Source organism: Carettochelys insculpta, chromosome 1 (assembly GCF_033958435.1).
Source record: "Carettochelys insculpta isolate YL-2023 chromosome 1, ASM3395843v1, whole genome shotgun sequence".
Lineage (NCBI taxonomy): Eukaryota > Metazoa > Chordata > Testudines > Carettochelyidae > Carettochelys > Carettochelys insculpta.
In genome coordinates this window covers 134318361-134344593 of record NC_134137.1, presented here as the reverse complement: position 1 = coordinate 134344593, position 26233 = coordinate 134318361, and the positions used below count along the sequence as shown (strand labels likewise).

Sequence of the window (26233 nt, the reverse complement as noted above, 5' to 3'; positions counted from 1 at the left end):
TAAACCAGCTGTTGTTTACAGCTCTTTTAGTTTTTGTTGTGATTAGTGCACGGTGACACAGAAATGGAGCAGGTGTAGAACCTGTGCGCCTCAAACAGGGTTCAGTCCTGTCCTAACAGTAAGGTAAATTTTAAAATAAAACATAGCATTGGAGGACGGAAGACTTTTTGTCCCGGTAAGAATATACAGCCTTAAATTGTTTTATCTCTTAAGATTATGTTAAAGATCTTGAATTGCCTTTCTTCTATGTATGAGATATAGGGAGGAGAAGGAGAAAACCTTTACCTTATCATACAACATCCAACCAATATATTTCAAGTAACTATCATTTAAGAATGTATCAGGGTACATTTTCATCCAACAGCCAATTTCTTCAATGCAGATAGCTCGGATCTCAGGAATCACATCACTGTAAAATTACACAATTGTGTTATAACCATATTTATAAATACCCAAAAGGTATCAGGTTAATTATTTACTTTCTCCAACAGGAGATCAAGAGTTACAAATATCTGTGAAATCCTGAGTAGCATCTTATGAATCCATTACAACTTTTCAATGTCTTTAATCTACACATCCCTCACAAAGGATTTGTAATTGTTTGGGGGAAAAAAATCTGTTAGCTACACAAGTTCCCTATTACAATTATTCTGAGGGTATGGAAGGTCTTTCAACCATAAATTTATTATTCCGTTGCCCGGAACAAAAATCAAACACAGGAATGGAGAATACATGCACATAATGAGGAGGTTACTTTCTAAACCTAAAGGGGCTCTTTCCAATCATTCAGTATAATGTGCTTCTTCAGAACAAATTTCACACTCCTTGGACATTCACCTTGATTTTAACCTGGAAACTGTGCATGAGATTTCTTATGGGATGCATGCACACCTTACACGCTTATTTTTATTTCTTTCTATTCCTTTTTTCAGTGAGTAGAACTTAGATTGTCAATACTTCTTAGATAGGACAGCAGGCTCCTATGAGTTAGTACAACACGCAACACACCAGAGTCCAGTTTTGATTATAGTCTTTGAGCGTTATTCCAAAACCATATAAATGATAAATAGTCTTACCGATATCGCTGTAAGAATATCCCTCTGAAAATAGCATTCATCATATTCTCTATTTCCAGTGGTTTCTGTTCATACTAAAAATGCAAAAAAGAATTTAACCTTTTAAGTATGGAATATGATAAATCCCCTTTATACTGCAGTTCGTTCATATCAAGATAACATTCGCATTGTTACACTTGCTGCAAACCCCTAGGCTACATCTACACTAGAGGGCTTTGTCAACAAATCTCATGGAGCATCCACATTACATACACCTTCTGTCGACACTAGATCAACAAAATGCAGCACTTTTGTTGACAGCATTTTGCTGTTCCTCTAAAAAGCAGAATGCCTCTATCAACAGAAAGCCTGTGTGGACGCTCCAAGGGAGCCTTCTGTCAAAAGAAAAGGCTCAGAGGACACTAGAAAGCCCTGTTTGCCAAACTTCTGGTTGGCCATTTTGCCAAGAGAGCAGCCAGGCAGTCCAGCCACTGTCTGTTGACAAAGCAGATTGCTATTTTGATCTGCTTTGCTGCCTGGCCACAATAGTCGACAGTTTTGTCAGAAGATATCTTCCAACAGTAACTTCTGTTGACAGATTGCTCTAGTTTAGACACAGCCCTAATGGCTATATTAGAGATTCGACTTGGTGCATCTACATCAAAATATAATGTCACTGGACGTCAATTATGAATCCAAGTTCTAAGACACTTCACACTGTATGTTGGCTGAGGAAAAGAACCCTACAGAAGAAATAATACGTGCCATTACACAACTAGTTTGCATATACAAGTCTAATTTGTCTTCTAATGTACTTTGACATATGCTAGAAGAAAAGTCAGAAGCTGGGAAACCTCCAGAATACCTCTGGAGGAGATAGTCCAGTGTGTGCACCTTGACCAAGGTCTGAAAACATGGCAGAGGTCTTCAGAGACAAATCGAGCAATTAGTCAAAATCTATCATTTCTGATTAACGAAGGTGCTGCAAAGGTGACAAGTAATTTTCTCCACACATCCATTCCCTCTGACCTGCCCAAGAGATGGGGATCAGGAAACACACCCACCCTGATCTGTCTCTCTCTTCCTACCCAGCCACCTTTTACCGCAAAAGTTGCCTCTTCTTACAGACACAACAATTGTACATGAGGCAGTTTAAAGACTGTGCATGAAGCTACTTGATTGTGACTTCAGTGAGGCAGGGACCGTTCCCCACATTCACACAGCATCCAACTATGCCAGTATGTAGAAGATAATTTTCCCAGCTGCAAAGTGGTGCATAGACAGTAGGATTGTCATAAAAGTCTGTCCGGGTGTAACCATGTATCCAACATGTAGCCTTATGTAATGTAAAAGACAGTTACCTTTCCTGTAACTGGTGTTCTTGAGATGTGTTGCTCATGTCCATTCCACGTTGGGTGTGTGCTGGTGCACGCCCAGTTGCCAAAAGCTTTTTGCCCTAGCCAATAGCCATAGAGTTGGTGCGGCACCCCCTGGAGTGGCAACAATATGGTGACAATACACATACCACCCTACCTACCCCACTCTTAGCTCCTTCTTGCCAGCTACTCCGAAAGTGCGGAAGGCGGGAGGGTTTTGGAATGGACATGAGCAACACATCTCAAAGAACACCAGTTATGGAACAGGTAATTGTCTTTTCTTCTTCCAGTGATTGCTCATGTCCATTCCAAGTTGAATGAATACAAGCCAATACCTAGGACATGGGGTCAGAGCCCCGAACAGACTGCAGGACAGCCCTGCCCACTGCAGCGTCTTCCCATGCGTGCTGCATCAAAGCACAATGTGTTGTAAACGTATGAACTGAGGACCAGATGGCCACCCTACAGATATCCTGGAAAGGCACCTGAGCCAAATACGCCACAGACAATGCCTGCGCTCTCTTGGAATGTATCCTAAACAGCGGGGGAGGATCTCCTGCGAGTTGTAACATTCCTTGATGAACGTCACTATCCAAGAGGAAATCCACTGGGAGGAGACCAGAAGGCCCTTCATCCTATCAACAACTGCCACAAAGAGCTGTTGCTTTCTTCCAAAGGACCTAGTCCAATCCATATAGAAGGCCAGTGCCCTTCTAATGGCCAAGGTATGTAAACATTGGTCCCTCGGGGAGGCATGTGGCTTCGGGTAAAACACCAGGAGGGAAATGTCTTGGTTAATATGAAACGCAGAGAACACCTTAGGTAAAAACGCAGGGTGAGGTCTCAGACTAACCTTATCCCTGTGAAACACTGTGTGCAAGGAGTCCACTGAAAGTGCCCTCAACTCAGATATCCTTCAGGCTGAGGTGACTGCCACCAAAAACACTGTTTTGTAGCTCAGAAACAGCAGGGAGCAGGTAGCCAGGTGTTCAAAGGGAGTCCCCATAAGCTTGGCTAACACCAAATTGAGATCCCAGAGGGGCAGTGGTGCCCGAACCTGGGTCTTCATTCAGAAACCTTTCAACCATGGGGTCTGAGAACACACAAGATGTTCCATGACCCAGGTAAAAGGCCGAGATAGCAGCTAAGTGCACTCTAACCAAGGAGGAGGACAAGCCCTCCTGTACCAGACCCCATAAGTAATCTAAAATCAACGGGATGGGGATTGCAAGGGAGACAGCCCCCTGTGAGACACCCACACTGAAAACCTTTTCCACTTAGCCAAACAAGTCACCCTCATGGAGGGTTTTCTACTATTTAACAGTACTCCCTTATGGGATCCAAACAGGCCAGCTCCCAGTTCCTCTTTCATGAAGCATCCACGCTGTGAGGTGCAGTGACTAGAGACTGGGATGTTGCAGTCTCCCCTCTTGCTGCAATAGCAGGTCCAGCCAGACCAGCAACATCATCAGCTGGTGGATCAACAGGTGCAGGAGGGTTGAGTACCAGAGCTGATGGGCCCATGCCAGTGCCACCAAGATGATCAATGCCCCATCTGAGCAAATCTTGAGGAGGACCCTGTGAACTAGCGGAATCAGAGGGAACGCATACATCAGCCTGCCCGACCAGGGGACACTGAAGGCTTCTGCCCCGTGCTCTGATTGTGATAGGAGCAAAATGTCCCACATTTTGCATTTTGGTGGGAGGTGAACAGGTCCACCTGGGGATACCCCCACTTCTGGAAAATAGAATGAACGACCTCCGGGTGGAGAGACCAGTCATGATCCGTACAGGACTTACTGAGTTGGTCCATCACTGATTTGTGCACAGCTGGCAGGTAAAGGGCCTGCAGCATGATGTTCTGCTGTATGCAGAAGTCCCAGAGCATCATGGCCTCATGGCACAAGGGAGAGGAGCGTGCACCCCCCCGCAATCACCTATTTGTTTATATAGTACATTGCTGTGGTGTTGTCTGTACTGACTAACAGGCAATGTCTCATCAGATTGGCCTTGAAAGTCACACATGCTAGTCTGATGGTCCTGACCTCCCTCACGTTTATGTGGAGGCAAAGGTCCGACACACTTCAAAGAGCCTAGGTTCGTAGCTGACCCAGGTGTGCTCCCCAGACCCGGTCCGAAGCATCCATTACTAGGGAAGAGAGGGCTGATGAGAGGCAAAGGGGACTCCTGTGAGAATGACCCCCTCCTCCAACCACCAGCGCAGGGTCAACAAGGTCCGTGTCGGCACCGTAACCACCAATCTTACAGGGAGATACACCGATGGCAGCCACAGCTGTAGAGGGCGCATCCTTAACCTGGCATGCCGTACCATGAAGGTGCACACTGCCACGTAGCCCAGCAAAAGCAGACAGCACCTGGTCGTTGTGGTGGGAACTGCCAGAATGTCTTGGATGACGGCCTCCATGGACCCGAACCTGTCATCCTGCAGGAACACCCTGGCACAGCTGGCATCCAGTTGTGCCCCCACAAACTCTACTGACTGAGACAAGACCAACACCAACTTTACCTCATTGATCAAGAGACCGAGGCTCACAAAGGTTTGATGGATCAACTGTACATGCTGAGGCACCTGCTCGCTGGAACGATCCTTGACCAGCCAGTCATCCAGGTACGGGAACAGCTGTACCTCTTGCCTGCATAGGTGCACTGCTACTACCACCATGCATTGGGTGAAGACCCATGGGGCCACAGACAGACTGAAAGGCAGGACTGTGAACTGATAATGGTTTCTATCTGCCATGAACCTGAGAAACCTCCTGTGAGGAGGGGAGACTGAAATATGCATCCTGTAAGCTGAGCGCCACCAACCAATCCCCCTGCTTCAGCATCAGGAGTATGAGACCCAGAGATATCATATGAAATTTTATCTTTTTCATGAACTCGTTGAGAACTGTTAGGTCCAGGATGGGTTTCAAGCCCTGCTTTGGATTCAGAATTAGGAAATACTGGGAATAAAACCCCTGTCCCCTGAACCTGGGAGGAACTTCCTCTATGGCCCCAGAACCCAGGAGGGATTGCAATTCCTGACGTAACAGGATCTCGTAAGAGGGGTCCCTGAAGAGGGACAGGAAAGGGGCTAGGAAGGGGGGTACGAAGAGAACTGAATAGCATATCCCCTCTCTATTGTATGCTGGACCCAACAGTCTGTGGTGATGCTGCACCATGTATGGTAAAAGGGGGACAGACTAAACAAAAAAAGTGGGGATGCTGGAGTGGGTCAGATCGACTCGATGCTCCCGACCATGCCATCAAAACTGAGGCTTGGGCCCCTGAGGGCCCTTTTGGTGGCCTTGAGGTTGTTGGCCTGAACAGCACCTGCCCATCCTATTCTGCCTTCTACTGTTGTCCCTTTGTGGCTGTGGAAACTGTCTTTGCTGAGGATGGGGTTAAAATTCCTGCACTGGTTGGCAGGTGTACGCAGGCCCAAGGAGTGGAGCGTGCAACTAGAGTCTTTCAGACTATGCAGTCTTTCATCTGTCTTAACAGAAAATAGGGTAGTGCCATCAAAGGGGAGGTCCCGGTTCATCTGGTGGACCTCATGAGGTAGGCCGGAAACTGCAACCAAGCCCCCACAAGCATTGCCACTCCAGAGGCCATAACCCTTGTGGCAGCATATGCAGCATCCAGTGCTGCCTGCAGGGCTGCCCCTGAAATCAGTTTGTTCTCCTCTACCATGGCTGTGAAGTCCTGCTTGGCTTCGGGTGGCACCGTTTTAGAGAACCTACACAGACGGCTGACTGTATTACAGGCATACCTGCTAATCAGAGCCTGCTGGTTAGCAATCCTTACTTGCAACCCTCCCCTTGAATAGACCTTCCTCCCATACACGTCCAAGTGTTTAGCTTCTCTATTTTTTGGGGAGGGACCCTGGAAACCTTAGTGCTCTCTATGGTTAGCAGCATCCACTACCAGGGAGTCAGGTGAGAGGTCCACGAACAAATGTTCATTGCCCTGGGATGGTACAAAGTACCAACTCTCATTCCTCCAGGCCGTAGGAAGGGTGGAAGCAGGGGTCTGCCACACCTTTTTAGCCGTAGTGGCAACTTTTTTGATTATGGGCAGAGATGCCTTGGTGGGGCCTCCAGAAGACAAAATGACCGTGATGGTCCATTTTATCCCAGACCTCCTCCACTTGCACCCCCAAGTTTTGGGCCACTTTCCTAAGGAACTGTTGAAAAGCCCTGCCATCCTCCAATACAGGTAAGGCCGATAAGGCTGCCACTGCCTCATCTGGGGAGGAGGAATATGATAGCCCTTGCACTTCTGTTTGGAGGGAAAGGGCAGTAGAGACCTGTTCAGTCATTTGGCCTCCCCCTGGAAATTATGGGCAAACCAGGGGGCACTGTAGGTGGAGCTGGAATAGGCACCAGCTGGCCAGAAAACCCCGCCACAGGTGGCACAAACAGCACCATTACTGTTCCCTGTACTTGAGTCAGTGCCAGTGCCTGGCTGGCACCCACACCATTAGCACAAGAGGTACAATTGCAGATGGCGCCAGAACCGAAGGGATCCAGTCCCGCTGTGACGGTGCTGACAACAGTGCCAACGCCGATGCCAACAACGTAGATGCAGGCAACTCCACCACGACCAACATTTCCTGTGTCTGTTCCAGTTTGTTTGGTGGGGCACCCATGGGCACTGACGGTGCCGAGCGCAGGATCGGTGGGCCCCTGGAACCATTAAAGGCACTCCAACTGAAATGCCCACGGGGTCCAGAAGGGCCACTGCTGAGTTGCCTGGGAAGCCAGCAGCCAACCCCTGTCGTCCGAGCAATGACTGTGGTGCCTGTGATGGCTATGGCACGACCATCTCAAGCTCCCGCTCCACCCAGAGCTCGAGTAAAAGGAATCCAACTCCGATGCAGATTCAACAGTAGATGACCACAGTGGGACCATCAGAGTCGGCGCTGATGTCATGCATTCCGAGGCCAGTGCCAGAGCATAGGGCACCTGAAACCGGCCCACAATCTGCTGGGTTGGCACCGGAGCGCTCAGCACCGAATACAGTGTCAGTGCCGGTGTCGACATAAGCACAGGGGTGGGCACTGATGTCAGGTCTATGGGCCCTGATTGCTCCGTTTCAGTGCTACGGCACCTGTCGTCCATAGACGGAGAAAGACTGGTACCATCATCTGCAGGAGTCCTTGTGCTGCTCAAAACACCTCCAGCATTGAGGACAAGTCCAGTGCCTGCAGGCTCCCACTCCGCATCTGCTTCAACGGACACACCTCCTGCCCTTCAGCAGTGTGCACCGGAGCCTTGGACTTGAGGCTGATCTGCTTCGACTTTGGCAAGCAACACCTCTCATGCCTCCTCCTCTTCATTGGCACCGGAGATTGACTCCTATGGTGCCTAGAAGGCAATGGTGCCGGCACCTGCTCTCGGTGCTGGCAGTCCTTAGGCGTCACCATGGTTGACGGCACCGGTGCACTTTGCACCGAAGAGGCTCCACTTTCCACTCCTGCTGGAGACTCCTGAGGCTTAAAAGCTGCCTCCGTTAAGAGGACTTTTAGGTGCTGGGCCCCTATCTTTCAAAGTTCTGGGCTTAAAGGCCTTACAAATTGGACAGCGATCATGCAAGTGTCCTTTCCCCCAGCAAATCAAACAGGCTGAATGGGGGGGGTCACTTTTGGGCATGTGTTTGCCACATTTTGAAGAAGTCTTAAAGTCTGGGGAGTCAGGCATTCCCTGTGCCGAGGGGGACAGAAAGCCCTGCCTTGGCTATAAGTTAAAACACTAAGACGAACTATCAAGTACTAAAACTATTTATACTTCAAGAACTATTTACACTACAATAGGCTGCTAGCTAAAGAATTGAGCACAGAAAGCAAGATCTCCAACAACCAGCAGTGCGGCGAGAAGGAACTGAACAGAGGGGGTGGGTAGGGCGGTACATGTATCAGTCGCCATATCAGCGCCACTCTAGGGGACACCGCACTGACCCTGTGGCTACTGGCTAGAGCAAAAATCTTCCAGCGACTGGATGTGTGCCCATGTGCACCCAATTTGGAATAGACATGAGCAATCACTCGAAGAATATATGTGTCAGTGCACCCTGTCAAACACCCTTTCTGAGCAGCAGCACTAGCCTAGTGCTGTTGGTAAAGACGCATTAAAAAGGCTATTTGTGTTTGTTATTAATGTTAAGACAGAAACAGGCCAAAAGGATCTTTATGACTCACTGTGGTCACCCTTTCACTCTAGGGCCGGGGTCAACAACCAAAATAGCGAGAAGAGCCATTGTTTCAAATTCAATTACCAGATGTGCACAAAGAGGTGCTAATTCGCTGGCTAGTCACATCCCGAATTTTGAGAGGCTATCATCAAAACAGAGATCTCCAAAAAATATTATGCACTCTATGCATAATGGCTACATCAAATAGCTCAGTTGTAGGTGACATGTCTAGAGGGTTCTTCAATGTAGCATTGAGCATGGTAAGTGAGAACTGCTTTGCAATCTGCCATTGATACTGCTTAGCAAATATCTCCTCCCCACATTTCAAGCATCAGAAAAACGTGTAAGTCAGCAGACAGAAAATAGCCACCGCTATTACAAATCTTCACCCACCACAAACAACAAATGTGACCCACCACTTTCCTTTTTCTCTCCAATTGGTCCAGCCTGTGTTTGGTCTTCTTGACAGAAATCCTTTTCTTCTCCACTTCATATAGCCTTTGAACACTACATTTGCTGACATCAAGATTTAGATTTACTCTTATAAGTGCTGTCAGAAGCTTCACAGCTTAAAAGGAAGAGAAACCAAATAAGTAAGCCTTAGCTCAGAGGTACACATTATAAAATATGTTCAACACATTGAAAAACTAGGGGTGTCAAGCAATTAATTATTTTCATTGAACAGTAATAGAATAGTATTTATCTTTTCTACATTTTCAAATATGTTGATTTACAGCGCTCGCTTTATTTTGATTACAAATATTTACACTGTAAAAACAATAAATAAGATGTTTTCAATTTACCTCAGACAAGTATTAAACTGAAATTTCTGTATCAGGAAAGTAGAACTTACAAATGTAGAACTGTGTACAAAAAGCTTGCATTCAAAAACAAAACAATGTATAATCCACTCAGTCCTAATCCACGTCAGCCAATCACTCAGACAAACCAATTTAGTTACAACTGGTAGGAGATAATACAGCCCACTTCTTGTTTACAATGTCATCTAAAAGTGAGAACAGGTGTTCACATGGCACAGTCAATATTTACATGCCAGATGCACTACAGCCGCAGTGTCCAATATGCTTCCTGTTCGCCGCATGTGATGAAATGGACATTGCAGTGAGGCAAAATGCATCTCCTTAGAGCTATACACATGAAGCACCCTCTGCCTCCTCCACGCACATGCCCCACCACTTGGTGGGAGAAGCACATGGCAGCAGCAGTGGTGGTGGTGGCTCAGGCATGGAGCTGTGTGGCCTTGGCATGGCCCCTAGTGTGGCACGGCTCACATGGCAGCAGCTCTGGTGAGTTGCCAGCAGTTTGCAGGGGGCTGGTGCCCAGCTAGTGGGGAGCCTGTGGCAATTCTTAAATTCCTATTGGACACCACTGCACTAAAGATTCTAGTGTCCCTTTATGCATTGACTACAATTCCAGAGGACAGGCATCCATGCTGATGACGGGGTCTGCTTAACCAACACGTTTGCTTTCATTATCTGAGTCAGATGCCACCAGCAGAAGGCTGATTGTTGTTGGGTCAGATTCTGTAGCTTCTACTGTACAGTGTTATGCTCTTTTAAAAAATTTAAAGCATGCCCCATACCTCTTCCTACTCAGATTTCGGATGACACTTCAAATTCTTAAACCTTGAGTTGAGTGCTGTAGCTGTTTTTTGAAACCTTGCATTGGTACCTTCTTTCCATTTTATCAACTCTGCTGTAAAAGTGTTCTTAAAATGAACATGTGCTGAGTCATCATCCAAGTCTGCTATAACATGAAATATATTGAAGAATGAAGGTAAAACAGAACAGGAGATATACAATTCTACACCAAGGAGTTCAGTCACACAACTAATGCACTTTTTAACAAGCATCATCAGCATGGAAGCATGTCCTCTGAAACTGGGGTTTACAAATGTTTATAGACTGTTCTCACTTATAGGTGACACTGTAAATAAGACAGCAGTTATCTCCTGTACATGTACACAAACTTGTTTGTCTGGCTACAGTTGTGCTAGCAAGTTTTGTCAACAAAACTCATGGAGCAGGTACATACAAAATGCATTTTGTCAACAGTATCTGGACAGAACACAGCACTTTTGCCAACCGCGTTCTGCCTCAAAACTTTGAGGCATAACACTTTTGTCAACAGACTCTGTCAACAAAGAAGCTCTGTGGATGCTCTGCGGGGCGGGGGGGGGGGGGGGGTGCTTTTCTCAACAGAATGGGCAGCCCCATTCACTGTGCTTCCAGGTGCCTGTTTTGTTGAGAGAGCAGCCAGGCAGTCCGGCTGCTTTGTCGATAGAGCTGAATGCTCTCCTGATTGGCTTTTGTGTGTGGCTGCCTTCTGTCAACAGAAGTTTTGTAGGGAAATCTCTCCCAATTCTGTTGATGGAGCACGGTAATGTAACCGTAGCCTTAGCGACTGGTAGAAGAGGTAGGACTAAATCGACTGGTAGGCTCTAAAGTATTACATTGTTTTATTTTCCAGTGCAGTCACATACCAAAAATAGTATCTTCATTTGTAAATTACACTTTCACGATAAAGAGACAGCACTACATGGCTTGTAAAAATACAACTTTTGTTTATTATTTTACAGTGCAAATATTTATGATCAAAAATAAAATATAAGGCAGTGGTTCCCAAACTGTGCATCTGGACCCCAGTTTAATGGGATTGCCAGACCTGGCATTAGACTTTCCTGGGCCCAGAACTAAAGCTCAAACTCGAGCATCACCACTCAGGGCCAAAATGAAGCCTGACTCCCAGTATCTAGTTCTGACATCCAAGGATCAGGCTACAGGCCCCCTGCTCAAAGCTGAAGCCCTTAAGCTTTGGCTTTGACCTCCCTATCTGAGCAGGGCTCAGGCTTCACTTCCCTTCCTGGGTTCATGTAGTAATTTTTGTTGTCAGAAAGGGGTCCTGGTGCAATGACGTTTGAAGTCGCCTGATATAAAGTGAGCAGTGTACATTTTGTATTCTGTAAACCAACATGGGATAGCTCAGTGTTTAGAGACTTTTAAACCCAGGGTTGTGAGCTCAATCCTTGAGGGGCCTTTCAAGGTTCTGGGGCAGGTTAGATTTAAATATATCTGTCAGGGATGATGACAGTCCTGCAGGGGACTGGACTCAATGACCTCCTGAGGTCCCTTCCAGTTCTATGAGATGTGTATCTCCATGTTTTATATTTGAAAAGGCAGAAAACCCACTCAAAAATATTTAATAAACTTCAATCAGCTAATTTAACAGCACAATTTATCAACATTTTTAATCACAGTTAATTTTTGAGTTAATCACATGAGTTCATGTGTTTGAGTCTTCAGCAGTGCTCAACAAAAACACAAGTATACTGATCAAACTGAACCCTACATAGGCTGTTAGGTCACAATCATAGGTTATAGCAGCAAAAAGACAGCCGGCATAATGTTTCATTTCAATTTACTATTTGATTGTGAAACAAAAGGGCTGTCAGAAGGTGTTTTCTTTTGCTGCTGTTGATATACTTCTTTTGGTTTAGGTGAAATTAATAAAAACAATCAATTTTGGACAGCTGTCTAGAGTTATAGGAGTCTGGTGGTCTTTATGAAACTTTTGTTGATTCAGACCAACAGCTAGATTTCCATTTGTCAGTGGGCAGGTACGGCAAAGGGGGAAAAAACGGGAAAGAGCCAACTGTTGATTTTCTAAATGTGTAAACTCACCTAAATGCTGTCATGCTGTGCAAGATATGCAGGTGACCAAGTTATTCATTTTAATAAGGACATCATAAAAAAAAACTCTTGAATGACAAGTTTCTTAGTTTAGGCCTATGAAATTTTAAGAGCCTCCCTTTTATATTAATTATGTTCACTCATTGGGGGGTGGAAGAAAATTAGAAACAGAAAACTAACAGTGAAAATCAGCTATTGCTCATGCATAACTTCCAGTACACAGAAAAATCCTAAAGTTAATTATCTAAGCTGTTACAAAAAAAGTTGCTAAAAAATGCAACTGATCTGCTTTAGAGAAAATCTACATTCCAAGCTTCCTCTTCAAACAAGAATTCAGGGGTGCTAAGAGACTCCTGAATTTACTTTAAATATCCACTCTATGCATTATTAACGTGCAAAGGAAGACAATTCCTGCCCTGGATCCTTTACATATTTTATCAGTTTGTTACACCAACAGTCACCAAAACCCACAGTCTCTGATAAAAACTGACAGCAACATGAGTTGTATTTACCTGCTAAAGTGCTGGTGTGCCTGAACGCTCTGACCCTGGAGTCTGCTAGCCCTGTAAGCAGTGAGATGACTGCGTCCATCAGATAACCATCGTAGAGGATGCTGTACTGGCATTGTTGGATTAGTACTGCAGTGAACTCACAGAAATTGGTCTTAAACTTCTTCCAGTAGGGTCCTGGTCTGATGAGTGGGTAGTCTTCATTGTCCTATATTAGAAGGAGAAAACAATTATAAGAACTGAAAATCTTGTTTACATTTAATTTGTGTGGCTTGTTTACTATGTGCATTTCTCCCACCTTGAGCAGAGAAGAAACATATCAATTTCAGTTTGGTTTCATGTGAGATTCTCATCAGTGCCACACAAAAGTGCTCAGGCTGTCAATGTCTTGAGGCTAATCAATGAGGCCATCAATGGGTTGCAGACTGACCATCTTAGAGATCGCTGGAACATTCCCCAGGGCACAGTCTGAACTGCTGTGTCCTCTTAGCTCTCCATCCTGGGATGCCTTTTACACTGCTTTGTTGGTGAACAGCAGATGCTACAGGCACTGCTCACACACAGCCACAAACATGTAAAATCATTCCCAGAAGAATACATAAAAGCCATGCCTGGGCATCCATGAATTACATAGAGAAAGACACCTACATATCCCCAGTCCCAGCTCTGCTTCCCAGAAATGTGCATCTTGTACTGCTCCATAGCACCCCAGGGCAGTATAAGGTTATTGACTGACTGTCATTTCAACAGTGGGGAACGATTATGCACCAACCTTGTTGGCCTAAGTAAAGATTCCCAAACGTTTCACACAAAACACACTGGTGTAGATAAAACAAGTTTATTAACTGGAGAAAGACAGATGTTACCTAATTACAAGTGATAAGGCCTAGAAGTTAGAATTGGTTATGTAAGAAGTAAAAGAATAGAGCACACAAGAAAATTCCTCACACTCCCATCTCTATTTCCCTTCCCTGTCTTCTTTCCTCTTCAGCATCTGAGGAAGTCAGTTGTAGCTTGTGAAAGCTTATGCCCTAATAAACTGGTTAGTCTTTAAAATACCACTGGACTCCTTGTTGTTTCTGATGAAACAGTCTATTATGGCAAACTCTCTGAAAGAAAATGCCTAAATTTCACTACGGCTAATAGGTTTAAAAAGCAAAAGAAGAGTTTTGCTCATCAAAAGCTTACATGAATCAATACTGTCTAGAAAACAGCCTGGCCAAGACCACTACCCCCACCACCACCAACAAAAACCTACAGTGCAATTATGCTTCTTTTATCTTTCAAGTGATCTAGTTACCACCATCAGAGGCAAAGAGGTGATGTGGAGATCACTGTCTCTTATTTTTAATATCCTCCTCCTCCTCTCTTTCAGGATTAACCCCCCCACACACACACTAGTGTGTACACATACAGCCCCCTACAGAGGAGAGATCTGTACCATATCTGGCATGAAATGTAAGATTCTTGTTTATACTTTCTCCCTCACTGGTGGATGAGCCATGAAACAAGTCAGACACGCCTGAGTGTCTTTGTCCCTGAGAAAATGGTTTGTGGGCAGTGTTCACGTAAGTTCAGTGCTTGAGCAGCTGCCCAGAGAAATTCAGGTGCTACCCACCTGATTAGCAGAGCACCCACAGTGGGCAGCATGTATTTCTATTGGTGGTGCACATTCACAAATGCCTTGGTGCATATAACAAAATTTATTCTACCCATGTGTAAAAAAAATTAGAGGGAACACTATTTATGGGCATTACCCAGAAAAACCATCTCTGTCAGTAGCAATCGCATCACAAAATCTCCTAATTTGACACACATTTCAACAAAATAATAATATTCAGCAGATTATTGTTTTTCAAATCATACTTCATGGCTACAGTTACACTACAGTGATCTGCCAACAGAAGTAACCATCAAAGGAGATTTTCTGACAAACTTTCTGTCAACAGAGCACAGCCACACACAAAAACCAATTGGAAGAGTGCTCAGCTCTGTTGACAGAGTGAGCGGACTGCCCAGCTGCTCTTTCAACAAAACAGGCATCCGGAAGCACAGCAGACAGGGCTGCCCATTGTTCTGGATGCCCTGTCTGTTGACAGAAGCCCCCACAAAGCATTTACACAGCTTTTTTGTCAACAGAACCTGTCAACAAAAGGTGCTCTTCCTCATCTGGGAGAGGCAGAAGGTTGTCAGCGGAAGTGCTGACTTTTGTGCACAGACTGTCAATAAAACGCACTTTGTGTGTGGACATTTCACCAGTTTTGTTAACAAAACCAGGATTTTGTTGGCAAAACTCACTAGCTTAGCTGTAGCCCATGAGGAAGACTACATTTTAGTCATGGGTATTTTTAGTAAAAGTCATGGGCGCATCAAACAAAATTTCATGGCCCATGACCTGTCTGTGACTTGTCCTACAAACCCCACAACTAAATCTTTTGGTGCAATGGGTGCTTGAACAAGGGCAGTCAGGAACCACTGCAAGGGAGGAGCCCAGGACCCCCCCTTTGTGCTGGGCAGAAGGGATTGGTGGGGCTGGCAGGCTCCCTGCCTGGTTCCAAGCCTTCCCAAAAATGGTGACATCCTCCTCCCTCAGCTCCACAGCAAATGGGAACCTGCAGTGGTGGAACCTGTAGGTGTAGGCACCATGCAGAGCTGCCTAGCCACACTTTCACCTCAGAGCTGAGGGAAGGGGATGCCGCTGCTTCCAAAGAGATTCTTGAGGTAAGTGCTACCAAAAAGCCTTCACTTCCACCCATGTCCAAACCCCCTGACCTTAGTCCCCTCCCCACACTAAAGTCCTGTGGCTGTTGGGGGAGAGGTGTCATGGTGAACTAAGACCACCCCAGAAGTGGCTGGTGTTTAGGTGGCCATTGGGCCAGCTGCCTCAGTCATTGAAAAAGTCACAGAAACAGTGGCTTCCATGACCTCCACGACAAACTCCCAGCCATACTCATAGGGCATATTTTTTGCACAATACATCATAGAAGTGGTACAAATGGGGTACAGGGTGTCCCACAATCCAGCAGACAGCGAGTCGAGAAGGGCATTGTGGCTCAGAGTAAAACTCACATGGGTGTGGCAATCTTTTATGGAACTTGGCCACTGCAGAGCAAAGAAACACAAATCATACCACAGTTAGGCTACAATGTATGATCTTCTGCACCTGGAGCATGCAAGCGTTTGCTGAACAACTGCAGTCTCTCTTCTGGAGACACAGCAAGAAAACCATTTCTAAGAAAGAGGCAAAGGCGATAAAGGGTCTGGTCCTTTGGAACGGAATTGCTACTATCTTGTGTACATAGCACCCAGACACCACACTATGGTGATGGGTACTTGACAACATAGATCGTCTAATGCAGCAAGTTATGTGGGATATCAAACACTGAAGAGAAATAGTTGTTTCTGGCGGTGTCTACACTAGCTCCCAACTTCAAAGGGAGCATGGTGAGTAGGGTGTCAGGAGATTACTAATGAAGTGCTGCGGTGCATATGCAACACTTCATTAAGCTAATTCTCCCCTGCAGCAACTTCAAAGTGTTTAACTTCTAAGTGGTGGCTCGTGTGTAGCCACGGCTAACCCGTGGGTACATCAAAGCACCCACAGTACTTCAAAGTCCCCTTACTCCTCAGAGACTTTGAAGTACCTGACGGTTAGCCACAGCTACACACGAGCCGCCACTTCGAATTTTAACACTTCGAAGTTGCCGCAGGGGAGAATTAGCTTAATGAAGTGCTGCATATGCACTGCAGCACTTTATTAATAATCTCCCAACACCCTACTTACCATGCTCCCTTTGAAGTTGGGAGCTAGTGTAGACACAGCCTTTATGTATTCTACTGCAACTTTCTTTTTAAAGTTGCAGAAATTTCTATTAATTTTCAATTTTGTAAAAGATTTTTATCAACTTTGAGCCAAATTTCACTTGACTTTGGCTCTTCCAAAATATTATTTAAAGAAAATAATTTTTCAAGGTATGCATGGGAGAACACACACACATCAGTAAAGCCAGTGGGCGAGGGGGGTGGGTCAGTGAAACAAAGCACAGCTGGAAACAATCTAAGATCAGCCACGCCATTCAAACAGATGTTTGAACATCATATGGCTACTGTACCTCACGCCAGCCTCACTCCTGCAAGGTGCTGAGCACTTTCAATTCTTTTAAAGCCATTGTGGGCTCAGGTTCTTGCAGAATGATGACCACCATAAAGTTTATTTATTCCAAACAATTCTGCAGTCACACAAGCAACATCCCTGCACTTAATTTTCACCACTGTACCACTGGACTACACTATTAAGCAAGTAGCATTTTCACATATATGCAGTGTTTCAAATCTTTAAGGATATTCAAGAAACAGTTATTTACCATGTCTACTGGCCAAGTAACAGTCAGAATCCAGGGATAGGCCATAAATTTCTTGTATTGCAATCCTGTTTCCTAGAATGCAAGAGACAAAATTATAAACACATCTGATGAAAAGGCAGAAATGATTCTGAAAGATTTTACATACGTAAAAATACCCAACTGTGTATCAAGTTTAATTTAAACTTCAGACTGTATACTAGTTTGTACTTCAGTAAAAGACAAATACAATTTTTATTTAAAAACAGCTACTCTTGTAATAACAAGTACTCAGTGCCAAGTTTCATTTAAACATCATATAGTGAAGTTTGCAAACTATAGTCTTTACTGTTTATTCTGGAAAAATGAATCTGCTTATCCCTGACAAATTTAAATACATATCAATCTGCAACTTTCAGTTATTTACTATTGTGAAATAGCTGGCACCCAGAAAACATACCATTTCCTAGGGTAGACAAACATGCACATGTCTGTAGGATAGGGTAAACCATATTTCAAAAGCTCAACAGCTTTATCAGTCAATCGCAGTTTCACAGGAATTTAGGCCTTCTTTGAGAATTATCTTTTTAAAAAAATAGCTGAATGGTATTTTCAGACTTCACCACGCTCTGGATTCCAATGTTCGTTAGACAGGAAATAACATCTGTGATGACTGTGCATTTCAAATTATGCTTACAACTAAATCCACTGTGGATCTCAAACAATTTAAACTTGTTTGAACATTTTCAGTCACATTGCATTCTATTGTTGAGAAGCCCTCACGGCACTTTGCTGGCAAGAGGAAATGAGCACTTTGGTCCTGGTCCTCTAAACACTTGCACACGTTTAACTTTACTACCATTAATAATCCCAACATTTCAGTGATTTAACGAACTGTTTGGCATTGTTCTCATCATGAGACCTGTTATCCCACTGATATCTTTTTTTCCAATTCAATCAAACTACTTAGGATAATCAAGATAAATACATATGTAATGCCACAGATACACTACTGACTTTGGGTGGCACAGCTATGATGGTTTTATGGTTAGGAAAAAACTGAAACAGAAAATATTCCTGTCTTCAGGCACCTTGACTGCTTTTCATTCAAGACATGCACAAAACCTTTCCTAGAAGGGAAGAGAGAACATGTAGCTTCAGCCAGGGAGAGGTACTGGACAATGGATAGTACTATTCAATTCCCATATTAATAGCTATTACTTAGTCAAATGACCTATGTGTAGTCATAGTTGTGTTGTAATTACCTCATCAAATGTCTCTGTCATTTTTTGCATTACACCAGTGTTGCACAAACTTTGGAACATCTCTGCTGTTACCATTCCTAGATGAAATTAAAATATTTGGTAATTAAATGGAAATTAAATTTTACCACACCACATATTAAAATTACTAAAATAACAAAGTCCATATTGTAGTAGTAACTTTGACCTAAATCCACAAGCATCAAAAAGGTACCAAACTGTTCTACCTGTTTTTATATTAAGGCAGGATAACAAATGAATAGGTTATGAGCAGCTGATAACACAGCACAAGGTTCAGCTTTAGAAGAGGGAAGTTCAGATGAGTGTCAAACTGACACAAATTTCTGTTTGTTCATCCATCTGTGTATCTTAAAGTCCTGCACTGGCAATATCTTATGATAAAAGTGCTTAACAATGCAATTAACAGAACAGTTTTTGTTTTGTTCACTACAGCAGATAAAATCTACAAAATTCCAATCTGCCCGTCCAGAGAATACAGGAAACAGACTAAATTGCCATTTACTTTTAGCCATAATACCAAAAAGTAAGCATGGTGAGCACAACGTAGTTGAACCTTTCTAGTCCAGCACGCTCTCCCCCAGCAAGATCCATAATACAATATGATTTTAATTAGCCAGATGCCAGATTATCACGGGTGTGGCCAAGTTTCCTATGATCCCGTAAAGTTTGTTCAGTGCCACCAGTCCTGGCTCTCAATGTTCTGTGCTGTTATTCAGCTGTAATTTGCCCCTAAATGTCTTTCAAGAGCCCAGTAAGCCATGGAAGTATCAGTAATGTGCTAGACAATGTTGCCCCATCCATTGTCCAGCAAATTCTCTTGTCCAGCACCAGTGAGGTCCCAAGGTTTTAGGATTTTAAATTTGAATAGCAACAAAAAATAATTTTTTTCAAAAACGAGTGATTCTGTAAACCTTGTGGGCATGTTTCAGAGTGTTTGTTACACAAGAAGACTGCACCTGCAGCCCCCTGAACACACACAATTCTCAATAAAGTCAGTTGCATGCCCAAAGGTTGAAGAATTTGGCCACTGACATCCTTCATCATTAATCTTGAGACATCTAGAACCCATTAAAACAAACCATCCATTTCTACAGAACTGATCTAGTATAAAGGTAAATTCCATGCAGAAGAAACCTTCCAGAAAAAGGATACTCTGACATGATACTGAATTACCTTGACAGCCTGAGCACTGAATGTAGAAGTTAATCAGATCTAGAAGTGCCACATCTCGATCTTGGATATAAGCTTCAACCCAATCACCTACCACAGACTAAAATAGCAATCAAAGGTTAAATAAAGTGTGATATATTCCAGCCTTCAAAATTCTCAATATACTATGTCTTACAGTATTCTGTCCTCAATAGCTATAAAAAATAGATATCCAAAATAAGTTTGGCGATGGCCCCAGCAGTATGAGTGCACTCATCTCCTTCTGAAGCCAAGTAAACAGTGAGAATGCTACTTCCGGAATGGCACACTCCTCTACATGCAGTGCCAGAACTAATTAACACTATGATACAACAGAACATCTGCTCTCAAAACAAATATGCCAATGTTTATATCAAAGTTCTTTCTTAAGGGTTTGACTAATAAAAGAAAATAAAAGGCAAATGGCACCATCACTAAACAATATCAAACACTGTACAAGATTCATATAATGCAAAAATGGTTATAAAATGTATTTAAAAATGTTCATATATTACATCTGTCATCACAGACAGGATATACTATAAATCCTGGTGTTAAAGGAAAAAAATCAGCTTTTTTGGTTTAAAAAACAGATCTGATTGCCACCTGCCGTTGTTACAGATAATACCAAAGGCAATGATAAGCAAAAGAGATGAGGGAAAAATGTTTTACTTTCATTTAATTTAATTCCACTTCAGATATTGCTAGAAAGAACATTGTGATCAACTAATCTGACCTGCTATATAACACAGGCCCCAGAACTTCCTCACAATGCAGTAAATTCTTTCATATCTAGCAGCCCCGGGACCAGGAGATTGCCAGATATTCAGATATTCTGGATGCTAGAGAGGTTATATCTAGCAATGCACAACACTAAAGAAAAAGCAAGATTATATACTAGAAAACAAGCAAAAATGTACGCAGAGTACTTTATTTACCAACAATAGTAGTACTGTGCACTGACACTGTATTCGCTGTATCTATTTGTATTTACTTTCACTGTACCGTACTTAGGGAAAACATACCTAAAGTTTACTTATGGTTAAAATCCCAGTTACTTGAGAGTTCTGGATAACAGAATGCCAGCTATGAAAGAATTTATTGTAATTCCTTTAAACTATCTCTTACCTTAAAAAAAGCCCCAATCTTGATTTAAAAATTGCCAGTGAGGAAGACTCCACCACCACTGAAACTTATATTACTTTAAAACGGCATGGGAGAAGCTCTTTTTTATCTCATAAGAAATTCTTCAGCAAATAAGAAACTTATTGAGAACAACAAGAAGTCTTGTGGCACCTTATAGACCCATAAGCTTTCGTGGGCAAAGACCCGCTTCATCAGATGCGTGAGTGGGGGGGTGCTTTAAGAAGGGTATACCCCTCTGAAACCACCCTCCTCACTCATGCATCTGATGAAGCGGGTATTTCCCCACGAAAGCTTATGCTCCAAAATATCTGTTAGTCTATAAGATGCCACAAGACTTTCTGTTGTTCTCGAAGCTACAGACTAACATAGCTACCTCTCTGATGCAAGAAACGTATTGACTACACAGGGAAATTGTCTACTTACAAAATGCTGTCAAACTGAGCGGGCAGGAGAGATTAATAGCCAAGGTTTCATAAAAGGGGTAGCTAAATTTAACCTCTTAGGGACACATTTAGACACTCATATAGCTTGGGTTTTCAAGCTATTTAAATCACTTAAGACAGTGCAGTCACAGCACCAGACGAGCGGAGCAGCTAACTGCACTGGGAGTGACAGTAATCCAGTTTACATTTGCACTTCATAGTGCTTTAACCTGCTGCGCTCAGGGGAGGTGGGGTGTTCTTTTCACACCCCGAGGCAAAAAGTTGCAGCACAGTAAAGTGGTAGAGTACACTCAGCCTAGGTTTTGACATTTGCTTACGTATTGCTTTCCCAGCCTGGTTTTAGGAATCTTTTGTTTGTAAATCCCTGCCCAAGTTCTCTCATCAACTCTTTTTCATGTTTACAGGAATCACATTACTTGCAAGGACAAAAAGTATTTCAAACGTAATTTTTCAATTTGACCATATAATAAAAACCTACAAGAAGACTAAAGAGATTTCAAAATTTAACCAGAAATGTTTGAGATTTAACTAACTGAAATAATTTTGTGCCCATTTCCCCTCCCAGCAGGGAGAAAGTCAGTTCAGCCCAAGAACTGCAAGTACCTGCATGGCCCTCTTGCCCATGCTGACCACTTCAAACAATGTAACTGCTTCAACCACTTCTCCATTCTGTGGCTGGCTTGAACTTCTACTTCCGGAAGAATTTCTTCGTATGTGTGCACACTGTTTTTGGACCTTCCTTTTCCCTCTCTAAATCATTCAAGAGAAAATGTGTGACCACAAGACAACGAACAGCCAACCAAATGCAGATTCCCTAAATATATTCTGTTCATTAGCAATATGTGCAAGTTACTCCGATTTTCGCACAATTTTATAGAAGGTACATTCAAATGTTGTCTGACTGACCGTCAGAAGAAACCATCTAGTATGGGGAAGAGATAAAGAAGAGGATATGATTGTACAGGCCTTCCAATGTCCCACCCACTCTTCTCTTAGTGTAGCAGGCTACATGCATTTATATAATGAAAACAACTCACTGGGGTTTCCAAGTTGACATTTCTCAAACAGCTGCCACTCCGTACAGTGGATTCAGGCACAGTCTCATCATGAACAGCACTTTCTCTGGAGCATAATAAAGAGAAAATGTTGAAGGAATATGTGACTTCCTCTGTGAACAAACTGATCTTCACCCAAATAACATATTTGCAGTGTCTTCACAACATGCTTAGTGGCTTCCAGAACACAGGAAGTTAAATATTAAGATGTCAACGTTTGGGAGGAAAATCACGGACTATTTTAGCATGTTTGGTTTTGAAGCCATTTGATTCATCTGTAATGAAATTACATATTTTCTCATAATTTTCCAAAGTGAACAATGTGCTTTAGCCTAGGCAATTATTAAGTTGTCTTAAATGAACTCATTGCCTACTAGCAGGCAAGGAAAGAGGGGAGAAAAGTTAATAGGTATGGTAACCATTTTTCATTCTATAATCAATCAAGCTTAACCTGAAATTAACTTTTATCCATAAAGAATATGGGATCCAGTTATTTTTCACAACCACCTATAAAACAAAAGGTGAACTAAGTAAAGTACTATTTAATGGGGAACAACATTCACAAAGACTATCACATAAGTGACACAGTAACCCTGAGTGCTATGTTACAATAAATCCATCAACGGCATTTGAAATTTTGTAGTATAGGTTGAACTTCTCTTGTCCAGCACACTCTCATACCACAACATGCATAATCTGGCACAATTTTAGTTAGACAGATGACTATCATGAGTGCGGCCAAGTTTCCTGTGGTTCCATAAAGTTTGTTTACAGCCACTGGTCCTGGCTCTCAGTGTTCTGTGCTGTTATTTAGCTGTAATTTAGCCCTAAATGTCTTCTAAGAGCCCAGTAAGCAGTGGAAGTGTTGGTAATGCTGCTAAACCATACTGACCTCCCACAGTCCAGCAAATTCTCTCATTTTGCACCAAACTAGAGAGGTTCAACATGTAATAGGTTTTTAAGGCCAGATGAAGCCATTAGATCATCTAACCTAACAGAGGCCACGGACTTTGATCCAGTCACTCCTGCATTAAGTGCAATAAAATACAAAAACGATGCTTGCTGACTGGTTAGTTTTCTTAGAATCCTTACATGGAACAAATTTGCACCTCACTCCTGCAACCAACTCTGCAGTCAGCAGGGCAGACCCCTACAACTTCATAAATACAGTTGACGAACTGAGGTTCCAGTGTACTTTAATGGTGATAATAAATGGCAATTTGGTTAAAATGTCAAATTTACTTTTTGGACATATTAGGACGGTTCAATATCAGCAGATTTAGACCATCAATAACTGCCACGAAGTTTTAGTATCCTGCTGTACAACACCCATATTCAACAAAAATGTATGCATGGTCTCATTGGTTTCAATGTGACTTCTCACTATAGCAAAATTAAAAATGTACATACATGTCTGAAACAGTGATAAAACAGTAATCCAAGGCAAGTAAGATCTTAGGTAAATTTTATTAATTTAAAAGAAGTTGACTATAAAGCAATGAATTATAGATAATAGCTACATGCCAGGATTATCAAATGTTTGTCTTTGATTTATTATTTTCTGAGCTGCAGACAGTGTCTCTGCTCTTTAAACCACTCTAGATCAAAACTGGAGAACTGAAAAAACTAAATATATATATAGTTAGTTCTTCTAACACATACTCTTTTCCTGATCCCAGATGGATGTCTCCAGACATTAATCCTTTGTAGCTCACTAATTAAAATGATACAAGACTGTACTTTGTTTTGTTCTTTATATTTATTTTTATATATATATATATATATCCATTAGTTTTAACGCTGGGTGTAACATTGTATATCCGGGCTAACAGGTTTTTTCTTGTGCTCTTTTATCATAAAATCCACCACAGAGCATAGGCAATCACGTCACTACTTGCTCAACCCACTTAGTCACAATTAAAATACTTGTTACAATGGTTAATAAAACTCTGCACTACTCGCCTCCAACTCTTCACCTATAATGTACAGCAGTATATTAATACCATTCAATGGTCCAAAGATGCTTAGATGCATTTCACAGCTGTTATAATCAAATCCAGAAGAAACATGAATGCTTAAACTATTGGAAAAGTAAATATCTCATTGTAAAACAACTTGGCCTTGGGCTTGTCTGAGCATGCAGATTACTGCTACTAAGAACTGTTTAACAGTCAATTCAACTAGACCTTTCTATTATGTGGTTGTTTCTCAGGCACCTCATAGAAGCCTGAAAGGTGATGTAAAAACAAGATGCATATGGGAAAGTTGCCTCTGAATTCACTAGTAGTATATCAGGAATGAATTTAGCCACAGACATGTACTTTATTTCACAAAAGTGATATAACCTTTCCACTAACTAGTCAGTCCAGCAGTCAGCAACCTTTCTGAGGCGTAGTCCTGAAATTTGAAATTCCATTTTCTGTTTGTTCTGCATAGACAGCTCACATCCTTCTTCATAGCTACCCATCCTGGCTCCCCACAGCAAATGCTCTTCATTTTGTAATACATCAGAGCTTTTGAATATGCTGGATCTATGGGAAGAGTTCTTGGTAGTTACTCAATAATGAGTAGGACATCTTCATGTCACCCTCCTATTTCTGAGTCCATTGATAGCTGATCAGCACAATTCTGGAGCCACAGATCTTATCACCGAAGGGGAAGGTACTGATAGCTGCTGGAGGTATGCAAGGCAGTTTTTTACACTCTTCTTCTTCTCCACCTCTTCTCACCTGTACTGCAGGACCTCTCCAATTGTGCCATCCCTTCACGGATTACCATTCTCCGCTGGGGACAGTTTTGGGTAAAGTTCTCCCAACTCTCAACACCGATGCTACACTTTTTCACATGTGCCTTCAGCATGTCCTTACATTGCTTCCACTGGCCCACCAATGCTCCTCTGTCTTTCCTCCAACCTGGAAAATAGAATCTGTTTTGGGAGGCACTGATCAGACATCTGAACCATACGACCAGTCCAAATAAGTTGTTGATGAGTGATAATGGCTTCAATACTGTTCAACTCTTCCAAGATGTTAGTATTCATTGTGCCTATCCTTCCAAGAGATTTAAGATTGTCCTGAGATAGCACTAATCATATTGTTCAGTTGCCTTCAAATGACACTTGTACGTTGTCCAGGTCTCACATGCATACAGTAGCGTTGGAACAACCACTGCACGGTATACAAGGAGCTTTGTCTTGGGATAGATGTCCTGGTTCTCGAATACCCTTTGTCTCAGGCATATGAAAGCAGAGCTTGAACAGCTCAGAAAATGCAGAATTTCAGTGGAAAGATGACTTCCAAAGCATGGCAAGTGCTCCACATTTGCCAGCAGTTCCCCCCTGCCTTCAATAGAAATTGCATGAGATTCTCCCATCAGTGAAGATTGGTGGAGCACTTTGGTCTTTTTGATGTTCAGTGTGAGGCTGATTCTAGTATGCTTCAGCGAAGGCACTTAAGATGGTCTGAAGGTCTGTGGGAGAAAGAGCAAAAACCATGTTGTCATCCGTGTACTGGAGCTCCATGATCGAGGTTGTGGAGGTCTTGCTTGTACCCTTCAGTCTCCCGAGATTCAAAAGCTTCCCATTCATTCTATAGACAATCTTACACCATCTTGCCAGCAGAGCGTTGAAGGGTCATGGTGAAGAAGATACAGAACACTGATGCGGCAATGACGCAGCCTTGCTTGACTGCCATTTTGACCTCAAAGGGGTTGCTCTGGGATCCTCTGTTGCTCAATACTGTGGGAGTTATGTTGCTGTGAAGCAGCCTTAAAATGCTTATGAATTTTTGGGGACACCCGATCTTTGACTGGATGGTCCAAAGGGCGCTGCAACTGACTGAGTCAAACACTTTGGTCAGGTCGATGAAACTCATACATAAGGCTTGGTTGTGTTCATGACACTTTTCTTGCAGTTGCCGGGCGGTGAAGGTTATG

At 43.0% G+C, this 26233-nt stretch overlaps 1 protein-coding gene across 1 annotated transcript in view; it reads right to left on the bottom strand.

The window, feature by feature from the left end:
- Positions 1-26233, bottom strand: part of LOC142012321 (cohesin subunit SA-2-like) — a 97286-nt gene that overhangs the window by 65779 nt on the left and 5274 nt on the right. Inside the window, exons 2-10 of the mRNA XM_074992257.1 lie at positions 22283-22367; positions 21849-21995; positions 19642-19738; positions 18451-18527; positions 17210-17281; positions 12849-13053; positions 9043-9194; positions 1077-1150; positions 286-409 (exon numbers count right to left, since the gene is read on the bottom strand). Coding sequence (XP_074848358.1) covers positions 286-409; positions 1077-1150; positions 9043-9194; positions 12849-13053; positions 17210-17281; positions 18451-18527; positions 19642-19738; positions 21849-21995; positions 22283-22367 — 1033 coding nt within the window. The remainder of the gene's footprint in view (positions 1-285; positions 410-1076; positions 1151-9042; positions 9195-12848; positions 13054-17209; positions 17282-18450; positions 18528-19641; positions 19739-21848; positions 21996-22282; positions 22368-26233) is intronic.